Raw genomic sequence first — 16,249 nt, forward strand, 5'->3', positions numbered from 1 at the left:
CACTCAAATAATTTTGCCAATACAAGTATAGAAAGATGTCATTACTTCCCTAATGGGCTGTTTGCTATCTTCCCCAGTGCCTCGTACAATGCCTGGAAGCATGTTAGGCACTCAGTTTCCATAGAGACTTTATGGTAGAGTTATCTTTATGGGTTTCCTGACTTCTGTGCTTTTCCCTAGAGCCCTTTAGCTTTCCTGCACAGGGCCCATCTCCCTCTACTGGCACTGATTCATTCTTTAAAATCCAGCTCAAAAACACCTGCATTGTGGTTCCTAATCACATCAACTACAGGTTTTTTTTTTCCAGCTAACTTTTGTAATCATACAAATTTTAAAGTTAGAAAATTAAAAACCACTAAAAATTGTGTTTAGGCCTTGGCCTCACTTTCTAAATGTGAGAAGTAGCTGACCCTCTTTGAGGTTCCATTTTGGTATTTCTAATATGCCAATATTATCTGCTCAATCTCCTTGTCAAGGTTGTTGTAGGAGTGAGGCGAAGTAGAACATTTTACACAGTGAAATGTTACTCATAGTGAATTTTTGTTTTCTCAGTTAGGCCAACCTCCAGGTTCATCCTTGGACATGGTGCCCTCTTGCACCATCTTTCTCTCCTTTAGATAGCACATACTTTGTTCATTTGACATAAAAACAAATGAGTTCCTATAGATGGACATAAAATTTATCAATCTCTCAACTATAAATATGAAGACAGCCACTATAATACAAAATAAATAAAGACAAAGACTATAGTTAATAATACTATATTGTTTATTTGAAAGTTGCTCAAAATGAAGGACCTCCCTGATGGCCTAGGGGTTAAGTCTCAGCTCTATCACCGCAATGGCCTGAGTTCAATTCCTGGCCAGGGATCTAACAATCATAAGGCGCAGCAGACCTCTCCTGTCTCGCCCATTCCTCCCCTTAGCAGTGTTTTTCAATAAATCCACCTATTCTGCTCCCCACTTTGTCTCTGATGAATCTTCTTACCCTCCTGTACCTCTAGCCTGTACCCCAGTTCTATGCCAAAAAAAAAATAAAGTTGCTAAGAGTGTAGATCTTAAAACTTCTCAACATAAACAAAATTTGTAACTGTTGATGTATGTTAATCAGCCTTATTGTGGTGATCATTTCAAAATAAAAGCCAATAATGAATCATGTTGTGTACCTAAAACTAATGTTACATGTCAGTTATATCTCAGTAAAATAAATTCACCTGCACAAAGAAAGATATAGAGAGAGACTTGGAGAACTCACAAGTTGATTCAAGAATCAAGGAGATGTTGAATCAACTTGTGAGTTCTCCAAGTCTCTCTCTATATCTTTCTTTGTGCAGGTGAATTTATTTTATTGAGATATAACTGGCATGTAACATTCAGGGAAATGCAAATCAAAACTACAATGAGATACCATCTTACACCAGTGAGAATGGCACATATTAAAAAAACTAGCAACAACAAATGTTGGCGAGGATGTGGAGAAAAAGGAACTCTCCTGCACCGTTGGTGGGAGTGCAAACTGGTCCAACCACTATGGAGAGCTGTGTGGAGATTTCTGGACCTACTAAACATAGAGCTTCCATATGATCCAGCAATTCCACTCCTCGGTATTTACCCAAATGATACAAAAACATTAATTTCAAAGGGCACCTGCATCCCTGTGTTTATGGCAGCACTATTTACAATAGCTAAGCTATGGAAACAACCCAAATGCCCAAAAATAGATGACTGGATCAAGAAGATGTGGTACATATACACAATGGAATATTACTCAGCAATCAAAAAAAGATAAACACATGCAGTTTGCAGCAACATGGATGGAGCTAGAAGGGATCATGCTCAGCGAAATAAGTCAGAAAGTAAAAGGAAAATACCAGATGGTCTCACTCATAGCAGGAATTTAGAAAACCTAAATAAGGGACCAGGAAAAAGACTAATTAATACAAAGTAAAAATCAAAATCAACAAGCAACTATAAATCAGAGACACACTACAGGGGGAGGGAGGGCGAGGAGAGGAAGGACTAGGGTCAAAATAAGGGGTGGTGGGTGCAATTGTATGGGGAATATAACCAAAATGAAAATGTATACATTGTGCAAAAACGAAAAATGATGTAAGCATTATATAAAATAAAATATTTTTTAAAAAAAGAATCAAGGAGATGATAGGAAAGATTTAAATTTTATATTAAAATAAATACATGACTAGTTTTTATTTCTGTGTTTAGGATCATTTCACTTCTCCGGATGAGTATGATGACCCTACTGTGCTCTATGAAGCCATTGTATCTCATGAAAAAAACCTAGTAATAGCCCACGAAGGGGACCCTGCATGGCGGAGTGCGGTCCTTGCCAACTCACCCTCCTTGCTTGCTTTGCGGCACGTCATGGATGATGGCACCAATGAATACAAAATCATCATGCTCAACAGACGCTACCTTAGCTTCAGGGTCATTAAGGTAGGTTTTTGAGGCATTTATTTGCCACTGAAAAAGTAGACCTTAGATTATCTTATTCAATTTTTTTTAAAAAATGACTGAAACTTTAATTAAAAAGTGACCATACTGCATTAGTGTTTGTTTGTGGGCAGTTAATTTATTTTGTTAGTAATTTATTCTGTCTTCTGAAATATCCTTATTGGACATAAAACCATAAAAGTTTTTACTTATTTCTGTTTTGGCAGTCTTATCTATATGTCGGTCTTTGATCTATTATATATGATATGAGGGCAGCATCTCATCTTAAAACATCAGCACCATATCACCAGTTGGGAAAATTAAATGAACTATGTTGTACTTGATATTTATACAAGGCAGAGCAGAGGGGAGAGCTCTGTACATGCTTATGATGTAACAGACTACTAATGACAATAAGAAATTGGTTAACTCTATTCAAGTGTGACCTGCTTATATTTGTTTTCTGTTTTTCACAGTTGGTTATAATAATGTCTTTTGTATCTCTTCCATTTCTGCTCTTGTTTATGTGAACTTCATTCTCAGCACTTTAATTCCCATGTGTTCTGATTTTCAGGTGAATAAGGAATGTGTTCGAGGCCTTTGGGCAGGACAACAGCAGGAACTTGTTTTTTTACGTAACCGTAACCCAGAGAGAGGGAGCATCCAAAATGCAAAGCAAGCCCTGAGAAACATGATAAACTCATCTTGTGATCAACCCATCGGCTACCCAATCTTTGTCTCACCTCTGACAACTTCTTATTCTGATAGCCACGAGCAGCTTAAAGAAATTCTTGGGGGACCTATCAGCTTGGGAAATATCAGAAACTTCATAGTGTCAACCTGGCACAGGTAAGCTTTGGAAATGCATTTTTCAGTGATGGTATAGTCTGACCCTCTTAATCTAGGCAATGTGCAGTAGCATTACCTGAAAAGCTTGTAGGAAAATACAGATGCCATGGTACAATATAAACCAATTATAGCTGAAGTTCAGGAAGTAGTGTTTGAACATTTATACCTCCAAAATCTTGTTAGAGAAATCTAATGTACAACTCATGGTAACAACCCCTACTCTAGCATTTGGTAGAATTTTGAGTGGCTCCATTTTTTTTGTTTAATTTTTTTTTTTTATAGATTTATTTATTTATTTATTTATACAAGCACTGGGAGGGTGAGAGAATTGACCAGAGCCAGAATGGGGAGCAGAGCAGGCAAAAGGACCGAAGTACACTGCTGAGGGGAGCAGTGGGCGGCAGGAGAGGTCTGCACACCATGTGGGACCCTCCTCCGGTGGCCGGGGAGCAGCTGGGAGTCGAACCAGCACTGCAGAGGCTGTGGGCAGTTTCGCAACCCAGTGCTCAACCACTGCGCCACCGGGGAGGCCCTTTTTGTTTAATTTTTACTCTATTACAGCATACTGGCACTAGTTGAATGCATGGTCTAGCAAGCAGAGCAAATTAGAGAAAAACCCAAGAAACCTATGCAGCTTGATTACTTTCTTCTATTTTATTCTCTCCCTGTAGTAGGGGGAGCATTTTATATAATTGATGTTCCTAGTTGTAAGATACAGGTAACTACTAGTATTTTAACAACACATTTATTGTTCAAATTGCAAGTGTGTACTGTCTTCAAGTATGTACATAAATATACAAACAGCCGGAGGAACATAAACCAGAGTGTAGCATTCAAAAAAATATTCTTTTCAATAAATTTCTGTTGTACAGGAAATATCTTAAAGAGGTTAAGTTCTTTCCTCCGAAGAGAAACAACGTAGTGATTAGTATGTCCAGTTGTTCTGATTTACCTGGGATTTATCTGAGGGATTTCCTAGAATGAGGACTTGCAGTACAAATAGAGACAATTGTGGGCAAACCAGGACAGTTGTTCACCCTACATTTAAAAAAGAACAAGAAAAATAATTGCAACAGCTCTCTTCCAGTCTGTTACAGCATAAATTAGGTTTAATTCAGGTTTGGGGGGGCCTCCCTGAGGTTAAGTCTCAGTGCTTTCACTGGTAAGGCTGATTTCTGTCCCAGCCAGAGAGCTAACCCACATATGGTGCAGCAGATCTCTTCTTGACTGCTGCTCCCTTTAACAGTGTATTTCAATAAGTCTGCCTGTTCTGCTCCTCATTCTGTCTCTGGTGAATCCTCTCACCCTCTGCACTTCTGGCCTACACCCCAGTTTTTCTGCGTGTGCGCGCGCACACACACACACACACACAAATAAAGGTTTTCATGGGTTGCTTATTTCAGAATCACAGAATAGACACTTGCAAGAATTGTCTTTTCCCCTGTGATTTGTATTATGTGTAGTTCTCGTGGTGTAGGGACAATGATAGAGTGTATAAAAGTGGGGAAGATTGGGAAAAATTAAGGCAGTGAAAATAAGGGGGAGATAGTTTTATGAAAATAGATTAGACATTTTTTCCCTAAAACTGACTACACCCTAAAGACTTTCAAGGTGAACAGTTTACTAGCATCAACAATTCCAAAATAGCTGAAAGAATAAAATGCCTATCTTGAAGTGATCTTGGGATAATGTTTCCTACTCTGGTATTTGTTCCTAGGTTAAGGAAAGGTTGTGGAGCTGGATGTAACAGTGGTGGCAATATTGAAGATTCTGATACTGGAGGTGGAAATTCCTGCACCAGTAACAATGCAACAACTGCCAATGATCCTCATAGCAATATGTCCCAAGGAAGCACTGGAAATCCAGGCCAGGGATCAGGAACAGGACTCCATCCACCAGTCACATCTTACCCTCCAACACTAGGTAACAGGAAGCAAAATTCTGTCTGTAGTGTTTGCCTCTTAGGCTTAGTTGGTATGTGTGTATGAAGAAGAAGGTATATTACCTATTTGGAAAAATATAAATAGAATATTTGACTTGATTCCCACTTGAACATTATCCTGTTTGTTTCCATTAATCATTAATAACTTAAATAATACATATATTTAAAATATTTCTTTGAAAATATTTTAAAGGCTAATCATGTTGGAGCTAGAAGAGATTATGCTAAGTGAAATAAGGCAGAAGGAAAAAGAAAAATATACAGTGGTGTCACTTATAGGGGGAATATGGGGAAACGGAACAAAGGGATCAGGAGAAAGACACAACTTGCAGGCAAACCATAGATCTGAGGCATTATAGCAGGGGAGGGGAGGAAGAGGGATCGAAACAAGGAAGGGAAGAGCTCAAGGGACTATGGTAATGGTCACTGGTGCAGTGGTGGTGGGAGAATTATGGGGACTACACAAGGGGAGAAATCAAATATTAGACAAAAATGAACAACAATGTAAGAAAATAAAAAAATACAGGGTGATATTTAATATAACTTCTCTTACTAGTAATTAGGTTTCTTTGATATGTTGTAAACTTTGTATGTAAATTTTGTGATCACTTACTATTTTCTTAGGCTAGAAGTGGAAGCCCTAAGTCAAATCATGAGAATGTTTAAGACTCGTGTTATATATAATGCCAAAATCTTTCCAGAAAGTTTTTTTTACCAGTCATAGGCAAATACCCCTCCTATAAACTTTGACCATCTTCGAGTATTATGAGTTCCCACATCTGCCTGCACCTTGCTTGCTTGGAGGGACAGAAGAAGAGTTGGTTGTTAATTCTTTCACTTTAATTTGCATTGCTCTGACACCTGAGGTTGGTCGCTGTTTCATGAGTTTATCAGCTATTCCTAATTCTGAGGTGCCTATTAAGTCTCTTGCCCATCTTTCAATTTGGTTATCTTTTTCTTACTTATATTTGTATATTCTGGATTTGGGGCCTTTGTGTTTTCTGTACCACAGAAATTTCCCATTTCTGCTTTTGGCTCTTAAAAATGTTAAATTCTCTAAATACACCAAGCCATTGTTTATGCATTGGCTTCCTGTGAAGAGTGACCTGCCTTCTTTTGATGAGAAGTACTTAGCTTTAGTGTAAAACAATTTATAGATCATTTCCTTTATTGATTAACACTTTTTTATTCTATTTAAGAAAAATTTTCCTATCCCAGAGCCACGAAAGTATTTTACTATTTATCTTTTACATGAGAGCTGTAATCTGCACAGCTTGCAGTAGGAATCAGATTCTCCTGTTGCCCTTTGTGTGGTCAATTTGTCCAGCATTGTCCTTTCCGACCACTTCACATGGGTCCGTTGAAGTTTTAAGATATTTGTGTAAATTAAAAATAAATTCCAATACAGTTGGAATTGTAAATTCCAGATTGTATATAGGTATATGATCAACATTTGATTTTTTTTTTACTTTTAAATGAAAACTTAAGATTTTCAAAGTGCTTCCTTATGTACCTCTTGCTTTTACAATTAATTAGCTCTGTTTTCAGATATAAATCACATGTAGCTTTTTTTTCAATTTTATGATTTTCTAATAGTCTTCATATCAGTCACTACTATAAGTCAGAAAAAAGATAAATCTGAAGGATTCAAATATCAAGCCATTTGAAAAAGGACACAGAAGAACTTGCTATTCAGTATCATTGATAATTTGTCAAATGATTTTGTATATAGTAGCAAACTCTTCATGCATATGAAAATTGCAACTTGGTGTCACTGGCTCTATAAGCAGTGTAGCTTGCCATTGAAATAGAATGAAAGGATATTAAAACTATACTTTGAAAAATAGTGGTTACGGAACTCGCCACATCGTAGATCCTTGATATTTCTGTCTGATTTCCATGAGAGATTTCATTTGTGATGTATGAAAGAGATACTCTTCTTATTCTAAAATATTTCTGTGAGAGATATTTTGTTTTTTTCCCAACCTTATATCTTAATTATGTGTCTTTTTTATGCTCCAGAATTTGAATTTCAAAAAGCTTAAGCAAATAAAAATGATCAAAAACATTCAAGAAAACAGATGTCAGATTATTCTTTCTGGCAACTTTAAAAGTTTAGGTACAAATGTTAAAAGTTCTATAAATTCTTATTTAAGGGAGACAGTCTTAAAGACTGCAAAAGGAATTTTACTGGAGCCATCCGTCTTTGACAGAGTGCTGTTGTGTTGTTCTCCTCTAGGCACGAGCCACAGCTCTCATTCTGTACAGTCAAGCCTGGTCAGACAGTCCCCTGCTCGGGCCTCAGTGGCCAGCCAGTCTTCTTACTGCTACAGCAGCCGGCATTCGTCTCTCCGGATGTCCACCACAGGATTTGTGCCTTGTCGGCGTTCTTCCACCAGTCAGATATCACTTCGAAACTTACCGTCATCCATCCAGTCCCGCCTCTCTATGGTGAACCAGTTGGAACCCTCCAGTCAGAATGGCATGGCCTGCGTACAGCATGGCCTTCCTTCTTCCAGCAGCTCCAGCCAAAGCATCCCTGCCTGCAAGCATCACACTCTTGTGGGCTTTCTTGGAACAGAGGGAGGTCAGAGCAGTGCCATTGATGCACCACCAGGCAATACCTTAAGTCCTGCCAGTAATTCACATGCCAAAAAGGGGGAAGTCATTTACAGAGTTCAAGTGAGTAAGCCTAGGATCAACTTGTGCTATTATTTTTATGCATTTGCTTTTTTTTTTAAATATTTATTTATTTATACAAGAACTGGGTACAGTCAGAAGCACGGGAGGGTGAGAGAATTCACCAGAGCCAGAGCAGGGAGCAGAACAGAGTGACGAAGTACACTGCTGAGGGGAGCAGCAGGTGGCAGGAGAGGTCTGCGCACCATGTGGGACCCTCACCGGTGGCCAGGGATCGAACCAGCGCTGCAGAGGCTGCGGACAGCTTCGCAGCCCAGCGCTCAACTACTGCGCCACCAGGGGAGGCCCCTCATTTGCTTTTATTTCTTCTTTGAGTGAAGGATTCTTATGAAAACACACCTTATGTTAGTCTGAATAGAGCATTTTTGAATGTTGGGGGGAGAAAAGCATCTGCTAGCATAAAAACTTAATGAAAGCAAACAGTTTACAGTGGTGATATTTTTCCCTACTTAGCTATTGTCATGCCCAATGCAGAAGCTCTACCAGTAGGCCGAAAAGAATTCAGATGGTGGGTCATTCCCTTTTTTTACTCTGTTATAGACAATACAGAACTTGAGACATGAATCCTATGAATGAAATTTTGTTTTGGATTATGTCATTTTCACCATCAAGAAAAAAATGAGTAGAAATTGACTCATATTTATTTATATGTAGATTGTAGATCCCAGTCAAATTTTGGATGCGATCAACCTATCAAAAAGGAAAGAGCTGCAGTGGCCTGATGAGGGAATTCGGTTAAAAGCTGGAAGAAACAGCTGGAAAGACTGGAGTCCTCAGGAGGGCATGGAAGGCCATGTAAGTTCTCTTACAAAGCTAATTGGTATTCTTGCTTTTTTGTAGTTTGACTGACTTGTGTGCCTGTTTGCATATTTAATTTGTGTACTTATATTTAATCATCAAACAGTTGCTACTTCTAATCTTAAGAGAAGGGTAAGAGTTTGTGAGTACGTTCAAGGTCTCTGCCACTAACATCTTGTTTTATCCTGAATCATTAGGTGATTCACCGATGGGTGCCTTGCAGCCGAGATCCAGGTACTAGATCCCACATCGACAAGACAGTGCTTCTGGTCCAGATTGATGATAAATATGTGACTGTCATTGAAACTGGGGTACTAGAACTTGGGGCTGAAGTGTGAGCCGGTGTTTTATAGCTACATTTCTTTTCCCTCTCAATTCTAAAACACTGGAAAGAGAGGAGAAAACAGAGATGCCTGCAGGTATCACTTTGATCCTAGATGGGAGAGACTTGAACATAGAGTGGGCTTGGTCAAGCACCTCTCCTGTGCCCTTCACCCTGACCCCTGTCACTGTCTCCATCCTGAAATAAAGCTGAAATATTTTTTTAAGTTAGCTGCAGAGAAAACATTTTGCATGAAGGATAAAAATTAAGTTCTCTTAAAATTGTGTCCTTAAAAAAAGTTTTTCCCAATGGATTGCCTATGCTTTAAGTCAACCGACTCTTCATTTCTAAACTATGATCTCATATTTTTCTAATTTTCTTTGCCAAAAATAATTGCCATGTTTTGTCATAGAACATGAAATCCATTTACCTTGATTTTTAAAAACAGACCAGTTAGAAACTTTCAGTTTGACATATAGCAGAATGAAAGTTTAATGTACAGTGAAAGAAACTATGAACAGACATAGATTTATCTTATTCCTTGAGAGCTAAAAACTTTAATGAAAAAACTGCACTAATTTTTTACAACAATGCACTAAAGTCTGAGATTTCTCAGAACATTTATTTATATATAAAAGTAAAATACATTATTTAAATTGCCTTTGGGATTAACCCCTTCCCTTTCCTTATAAACATATAGCAGGAACTGTGCTGCTTGTTTCCTGTGTGTAGTCTGTACTTCATGCCAGTACATTGGATGTTTTCTTTAAAATGAGTACTTGGTCTCAAGATATACATGGTTTCATCATTGGCATTTCCTGGAGCCAACAGTGCATTGGCCCCATGCACACTACTGCCACCCTGTGTTCACATTGCAGATGGGCTTCAGCATCGTTGTGTGCCCCGGGACTCTTGCTTCTTTCCACTTGGGGCAAGCTCTTCTGGGGTCAGTTCTGGGAAAAAAATACTTTCACTTTCAAAGAAGAGGATGAACATCCAAGAAGTTAAAGAAAGGATTGATTGCTTTTTTTTTTTGAGAAGTGCTTAGGTCTTGAAGTCCTTTACATGCAGTTCAGTTAATCAAGTAAAATTTTTTCAGACAGTTATCCAAATGGTGCAGTTCTTATTGTTACAGCCCTCTTTAATAACTTCACCTTTTATTTCCCTCTTTTCTTTTTCTATTACTTGAATTTTATTTTCTGTAAATTGTAGTGTGTAGCTGTAATTTGAAATATTTATAACTGTGAAATTGACTTCATTTGTATGTTATCTCATAACTTAAATTTTATTGTTTTTTTAAATGCGTGTATTCAGGGAAATATGCAATTCAGATTTACAATTGGGCTAGATAGGAGCTGCAGTTTTAGATTTAATTTGCAACTTTTGGCATTTTTTTAAATCCTTCAGAAAATTTTCATTTTTTTGGGTGAAATTCCAAAGAAGAGTATACATCTCCTCTGAGTACATAGAAGCAGCCATCTTCCTACTCCCATGAATGGAAAATGAAAAAACAGCAGTTGAAATTAATTTTAATTATACATTTTATTTAATCCAGTATATGCAAAGCATTACTGTTTCAACTTGCAGCACAGCCACATTTCATATATTTGATGGCCACATGTGCCCAGTGATGACTGTTGGTTCGGCGTGGGTTTAAAGTATCTTTTGATGAGGGTGACAGGAAAAAAGAGTTGTTTTTCCTGCTAATTCTGATGTAGATCTCACAGTATAACTCTTTAGTAGAAGAGATGAAATCTGAGGAAATATATAGCTAATATACAGCATCTTATTGAATTTCTACTTCTTAAATCTATTTTTCCCTTTTTCTAATTTAAAATTTTTGCGGTCATTCATGACCCAAAGTGCCTCGTGTTGATATTTCCATTGACTTAACATAGCAAATTTACTGTTCAAATAACATTTATCAATTGACCAATTGACATTGTACACAAAGGTATCCTTTCTAAATTAAATAAAATGTATTTTCTTGATAATGCCATTATATTCTGGATTTGCCTCTTTTTGGCAAATCTACAGTATGCTATTAAAAGTTCAGGCTCTTCTTTCCTTGAAACTAAAAATATGATAGATCGATAGATCAATCCGTCGATCTATCTACTTACCTACCTATGTATGTATCTCTCTGTCTATCTGTCTAGCTATCTGTTTGTCTATCTATCTATCTATCTATCTATCTATCTATCTATCTATCTATCTATCTATCTATCTCTGTAGAGAGATATTTTTAAAATCTTGTCAAAGGTATTATGCTCCCTATTACTTGTTCCCTTTCTGAAATAACATGATCTTTTCTTGGTCATTACCTTGGTGAGACAAGTTGAGTCTTTTCAATCTTAGATGGAAGATAATTCATTTTCCTACACAGAAAAAAAAAAAAATCTGAGTTTCAAATGATTCAACCAGAAGGGCTAGATTTATTTTTATTCCTAGCCCCCCAAGTTCCCACCCTCAATTGTAAACACATCACAAACTCTAAAAAGTCAAGTTGCAAAAGAAAGACTAGATTTTATACAGAACATATATATATTGGCTCTTGATTTGTGGTAGCTACCAGTGGACATTTTTCATAAAACAAGTTGGATTTTGTTATCAGATCACCCTGTAACCTATTTATGAGATTGTAAATTAGAAATCCCAAGAGGAACCTGTTCTTATTTTTAAAACCTAAAACTGATGGTCTTTTAAAAAATTATGCTTTTCTAAAAATTACATCAGGAAAAGCAATGATAATTGAAGAAAGATTCACAATAATTTTGCCTAAATGCATGAGCCCCCTCCACCAAGAGTGAGCAATTTGTTTTAGATTCTTTGCTTAACTTTTCTTATTAGTGTACAAGACTCCAGCATGCATACATTAGTTTCCTTAGTTCAAAATTGCCAAAAATGTCAGTTTGATAATATAAAATAAATACATGTAAGTAAGACAATATCTTTTAATTCCTTTCCTTTAGAGTTCCATTCTTGCTATCTTTATGGAGTTTTTTTCTAATTTTATTTTTTTGTTTCTATTTTTTTAGAGTCCTGGAATAGGTTAGAAATTGTTAACTTTTTCCCTTGTTTCCTCTCATTCAATGGCAAAAATCATTTTATAACTCAAAATTTAAGCTTATGGTTAATCTTCAGTTTATAACTTGGTATGAACCCTCTTTTTATACCATTTTCAATACTTGATAAAACAAATGTTCTCCTTTTTCTAGAGAACTCTTAATTTTTCAAGAGTCTAGATTAATATAAGGTATTCACATTTAAGGGGCTTGGGAAAGTAGTTGGTGAGGCTGTGTATTTCTAAGATTAGAGGAGATTAATTACTTTTCATGAAATTAGTGAACAGACTTTATTGGTGTTCTGCCTTCTTTGAGTTTTCATTACAAAGATTAATTTCCAATAGATGTGAAGTATTTTTAAAAAATATTTCAAGTATATCTGAGATACTTCTACTAACCCTTGAGACAAAAGTAGTCAGAAAATATCTCTTATCCTGAGTGAGATTTAGAAAGTTACTCTGTTTTCCAAAGTCAGACAATGAAAATACAAATTTTTATATAGGAAACTACAACTCTTTAAGATGTATTTTTCTTCCTTGTTTATTCTTTCATCAAAATATTTTTTAAAAGCTTCAAATCTAAACAAAGGTAACTTAGCCTTAATAAATTCCACTTTGCTTCTGAGCAGCAGCCTTCTGCCTCTGCTTAGAAATTCTTTATTTGCTAGATTGCTACAGAGAGTCATCCGCCAGGAACTGGGTCTTTTAAAGTTATGATTTTCCCAGGCTGATTATCTGTATGTCTTTCTTAACTTTCAAACATCTTTCCTCCTAAATATGTGACTTGAGAAAAAGACAGTTTAGTAATTTTGTGTGATAATTCTTTTAATTTATATTTACTATCTACTAAATTATGAACTGTTGCCCAGATTATTCATTATTTTTGTGTTTATTTTCATTACTTTTTCATGAATATTGAAAAGTTCTTTCTAATTTTTAAATTCTCAGTATTCATTCTTCTTATTTTTTTGTAGTGTAATATAATCATACCATAAAATTGCTTTGCCTGGTCACAGACCTAGTCAATTTTTTTCCTTTGATATGATACATTGTTCAGATGAGGTATAAAGCATCCCTTTTTATCTAGCTCTGTTTCAGTCTTACATGGAAATTGAGTCTTACTGACCTGGAGAAAGGGAAAAATTATGTATGACTTTGGATCAGTATAGATTTTTTTTTTTAATTAAGTATTTAAAAACCAGCTTCTTTTCTTACTTTCTCTTTTTTTCTTTTATCTCTAGCTGATATACACCAAGGCCTTCTCATTTTTAACTTATTAAATGTTTAGGCAAGAATTGTGATTGCAAAGAAATTACTATATAAATAGAACTGACTAGTATATGAGTGGAGTATTGATTTTATTTGAAATAGGTATATTTTCTGCTTTGAATCACCTCACAAATCATCTGTCTATGTGTAATAAGAATTTTTCTTCATTGCCTAGAAGCCACAAATTCTTTCTGAATCAGAGTAAGTTAGTTCTGTTTGTGAGCTATAAACTTCATTATCTGCCATTATGGAAACAAAATAATATCATGGGGAAATCAGAGCTGATTGTCATTGCAAAGTTCTTTGACAACTCTGTTCCAAGACTTATACCTATTATATAGGATTGTTATCTTTTTTCTTATGCCTCAGCTCCATATCTGACAATTTATGATCCCATGGAGCCAAGGTAGATAGAACAACAGTCATCTAAGATTGTGGTAAGGGCGAGTTCCTGGGTGTCAACTTGCACAGATTAGTTGACACCCTGGAATTCAAAGTAGTAACAGTAGAGAGAGAGGTGGCTGCTCCAGATGACTCTTGCATTTAGTGTAATTGTGGTTAAACAAGATTTTTTTTTTTTTTCGATATATGAAGCTTGATTCTACAACCAAAATCATAAAAATGGGGGTGGGTGGGTAAGGGGAATCATTTCTGCTTATGCTTTTTTAAAGCTTATAGTTTAAGTAAAAATAAATTGTTAAAAACAGATTACCTTAACCCTATACAAGTCTGGCAATGAGCTCTGCATGAGGAAATGGAAAGAGGAATATTAAAAATTGTCCTAGGAAGATAGGTGTGAGGAAGGAAAATGGGTTTCCTGTTTCTGATCATGGGCTCTGAAAAGTATTCATTGCCTCTACCAGCATTCAGTATAAACCAGAGATAAGAATATTTGTCCTTGAGCGTGTCTATGAGTGTGTGTGTGTGTCTGAGTGTTTGTTATTCTAAACTGCTTGTAAATATTGTAGTTGTTTAAATGAAAAATAAAAGCCGAGATTTTTTTTTTTTTTTCCTTTGCAAATATATTGCCTCAAAAATACAGTATTGACAGTGGATAAACACTGAGGAAATAAATTTTTTTTCATTTTGCCTTCTGTCCATTTTTATGAGACTGAAAAATTAGAGTATACCATATTAAACTCTGTTTGGTATTTTGTTAAAATGTACTTATATTCTGAAATAATTATTTTAAACAGAAGCTTTAGCTTAGGCACATGATTCAGGTCATAACAAAAGTATGTTTCATATTAATAGAAGGTAACTTCACACTTGGTAGAAAAGGTTCTGAATTGATCTGAATGTGTCATATTAATGATATAATATTAAATGGAGCAGGTAGGATGATAAAAATGTAAGTATGTTCGCATTACTTCTTTTTCAAGATTGCTATAGCTATTCAGTCTTTTGTGATCCCACATTAATTTCAGTAGTATTTTCTCCAATTCTTTGAAATATGTCATTAATATTTTTATTGGAATTGCATTGACTCTGACATATATTGTTTTGGGTAGGTTGGCTACACTGAATTACAGTACAGAAAAAGGAAAGACAGATAATACAGGCAAATACTAAGTTGGGGTGTGTACTAACCTACTGGTCATGTGTATAATATTCTAGATTAAATGTTTTAGTAAGCCATTTTAACTATTTCATTTTTACTGTTAATAACTACCAAAGCTGGTAGAAAATAGATTATTTGCTATCTGCATCAGATTCCCAAACAATTTGGTGTGTTTGCACTAAGATGACAAGTGCACAACTGGAAATGTAGTGGTATTTTTCTGAAACAGCCAGATCTTTTTACCTTGAAAGGAAATATTTTGGTGAAATGAAATATATCTTCAAAGAAAGGCGTTCTTTGTATCCATGTACTATGTTAATTTCAGGGCCATTGAGTCAGAGGGCTGAAGTCGTGAAATTTAATTCCCATAAAACTCTTGATTCCAGTTAAAGTGCAGAATCCTAAAGGATCCAGAAATGTTTTGCTAACCTGTAGCCAGTGAATCACACCACTCAGGCACTTTTTCTTTTGCTGTGAGTGAAAAGTGACCTTGTGAAGTAAGACACGCCCTTTAAACACAATGTGTTGTATTCCCCTAACCCCTGCTTCATATGTGTTTACAAAAAGAAACTAAATTAAAATTCATATCTTGGGGAAATATAATTTGGTGCAAGAGGATCCCTAGATTGCTTTATAATAAATAGTGGATAGAGATGAATCCATTTTGTCTAGAAGCCTTCTGAGAAATTATTGTTTCAGTGTCCGGGAAACTGCTAAATGGGAAACATCATCCTTGGCTTCAGTTTCCCTTTTGCAACTAAGAATTTTGTTACCAGTACATAATAACTGGCTCACATAAGAAGACTCCAGGCCTTGAGTCCCATCCTGAAGCACGTTCTCTTAATCCATCTTATCAGATAAATCCACATCCTGGGACCGCACTGAGTCCACACAGGTTCCAGGCAGTGCCTCTGTCTTCATAGTACTGCCAGATTGCTCTCATTCTTACCCACCACCTCTCAGTTACACCAGTCAACAGTACAGCGTGCCACAGTTTCCAATGAGAATTCCACAGTGTAGCATGAATGTTTAAGTTTATACTTTCATGTAGTAAGACACAATGCTGACTTACCAAGCTTGTAAGTTTTGAAAGTGACTTGCACACTTGCAATATGAAATTATGTTTCTTTCGTGAACTCTAAATAGTGATTTACTTAGGATGCTTATAGGTACAGAAAGAAAAAACTCAACTCAAAGTTGCTGAAACATGATGGAGCCCTGGATAGAGAAGTTGTGGAAGATTCTCAATGGAAAACAACCCAGCTATTAAAATAGATGAAAACTTGCCTTTGGA

At 36.1% G+C, this 16,249-nt stretch overlaps 1 protein-coding gene across 6 annotated transcripts in view; it reads left to right on the forward strand.

The window, feature by feature from the left end:
* PCNX1 (pecanex 1) overlaps positions 1–9,343 on the forward strand; it is a 142,293-nt gene extending 132,950 nt beyond the window's left edge. For all 6 annotated transcript variants that reach the window (XM_037503611.1, XM_037503615.1, XM_037503613.2 and 3 more), the window contains 6 exons: positions 2,223–2,453; positions 3,025–3,299; positions 5,017–5,222; positions 7,481–7,923; positions 8,596–8,736; positions 8,937–9,343. In XM_037503611.1, the coding sequence (XP_037359508.1) occupies positions 2,223–2,453; positions 3,025–3,299; positions 5,017–5,222; positions 7,481–7,923; positions 8,596–8,736; positions 8,937–9,077 (1,437 nt within the window). In that variant the 3' untranslated portion in view covers positions 9,078–9,343. The remainder of the gene's footprint in view (positions 1–2,222; positions 2,454–3,024; positions 3,300–5,016; positions 5,223–7,480; positions 7,924–8,595; positions 8,737–8,936) is intronic.
* Positions 9,344–16,249: the final 6,906 nt, after the last annotated feature.

This window comes from Talpa occidentalis, unplaced genomic scaffold, assembly GCF_014898055.3.
Source record: "Talpa occidentalis isolate TD23 unplaced genomic scaffold, MPIMG_talOcc4v2.1 talOcc4.11, whole genome shotgun sequence".
NCBI lineage: Eukaryota > Metazoa > Chordata > Mammalia > Eulipotyphla > Talpidae > Talpa > Talpa occidentalis.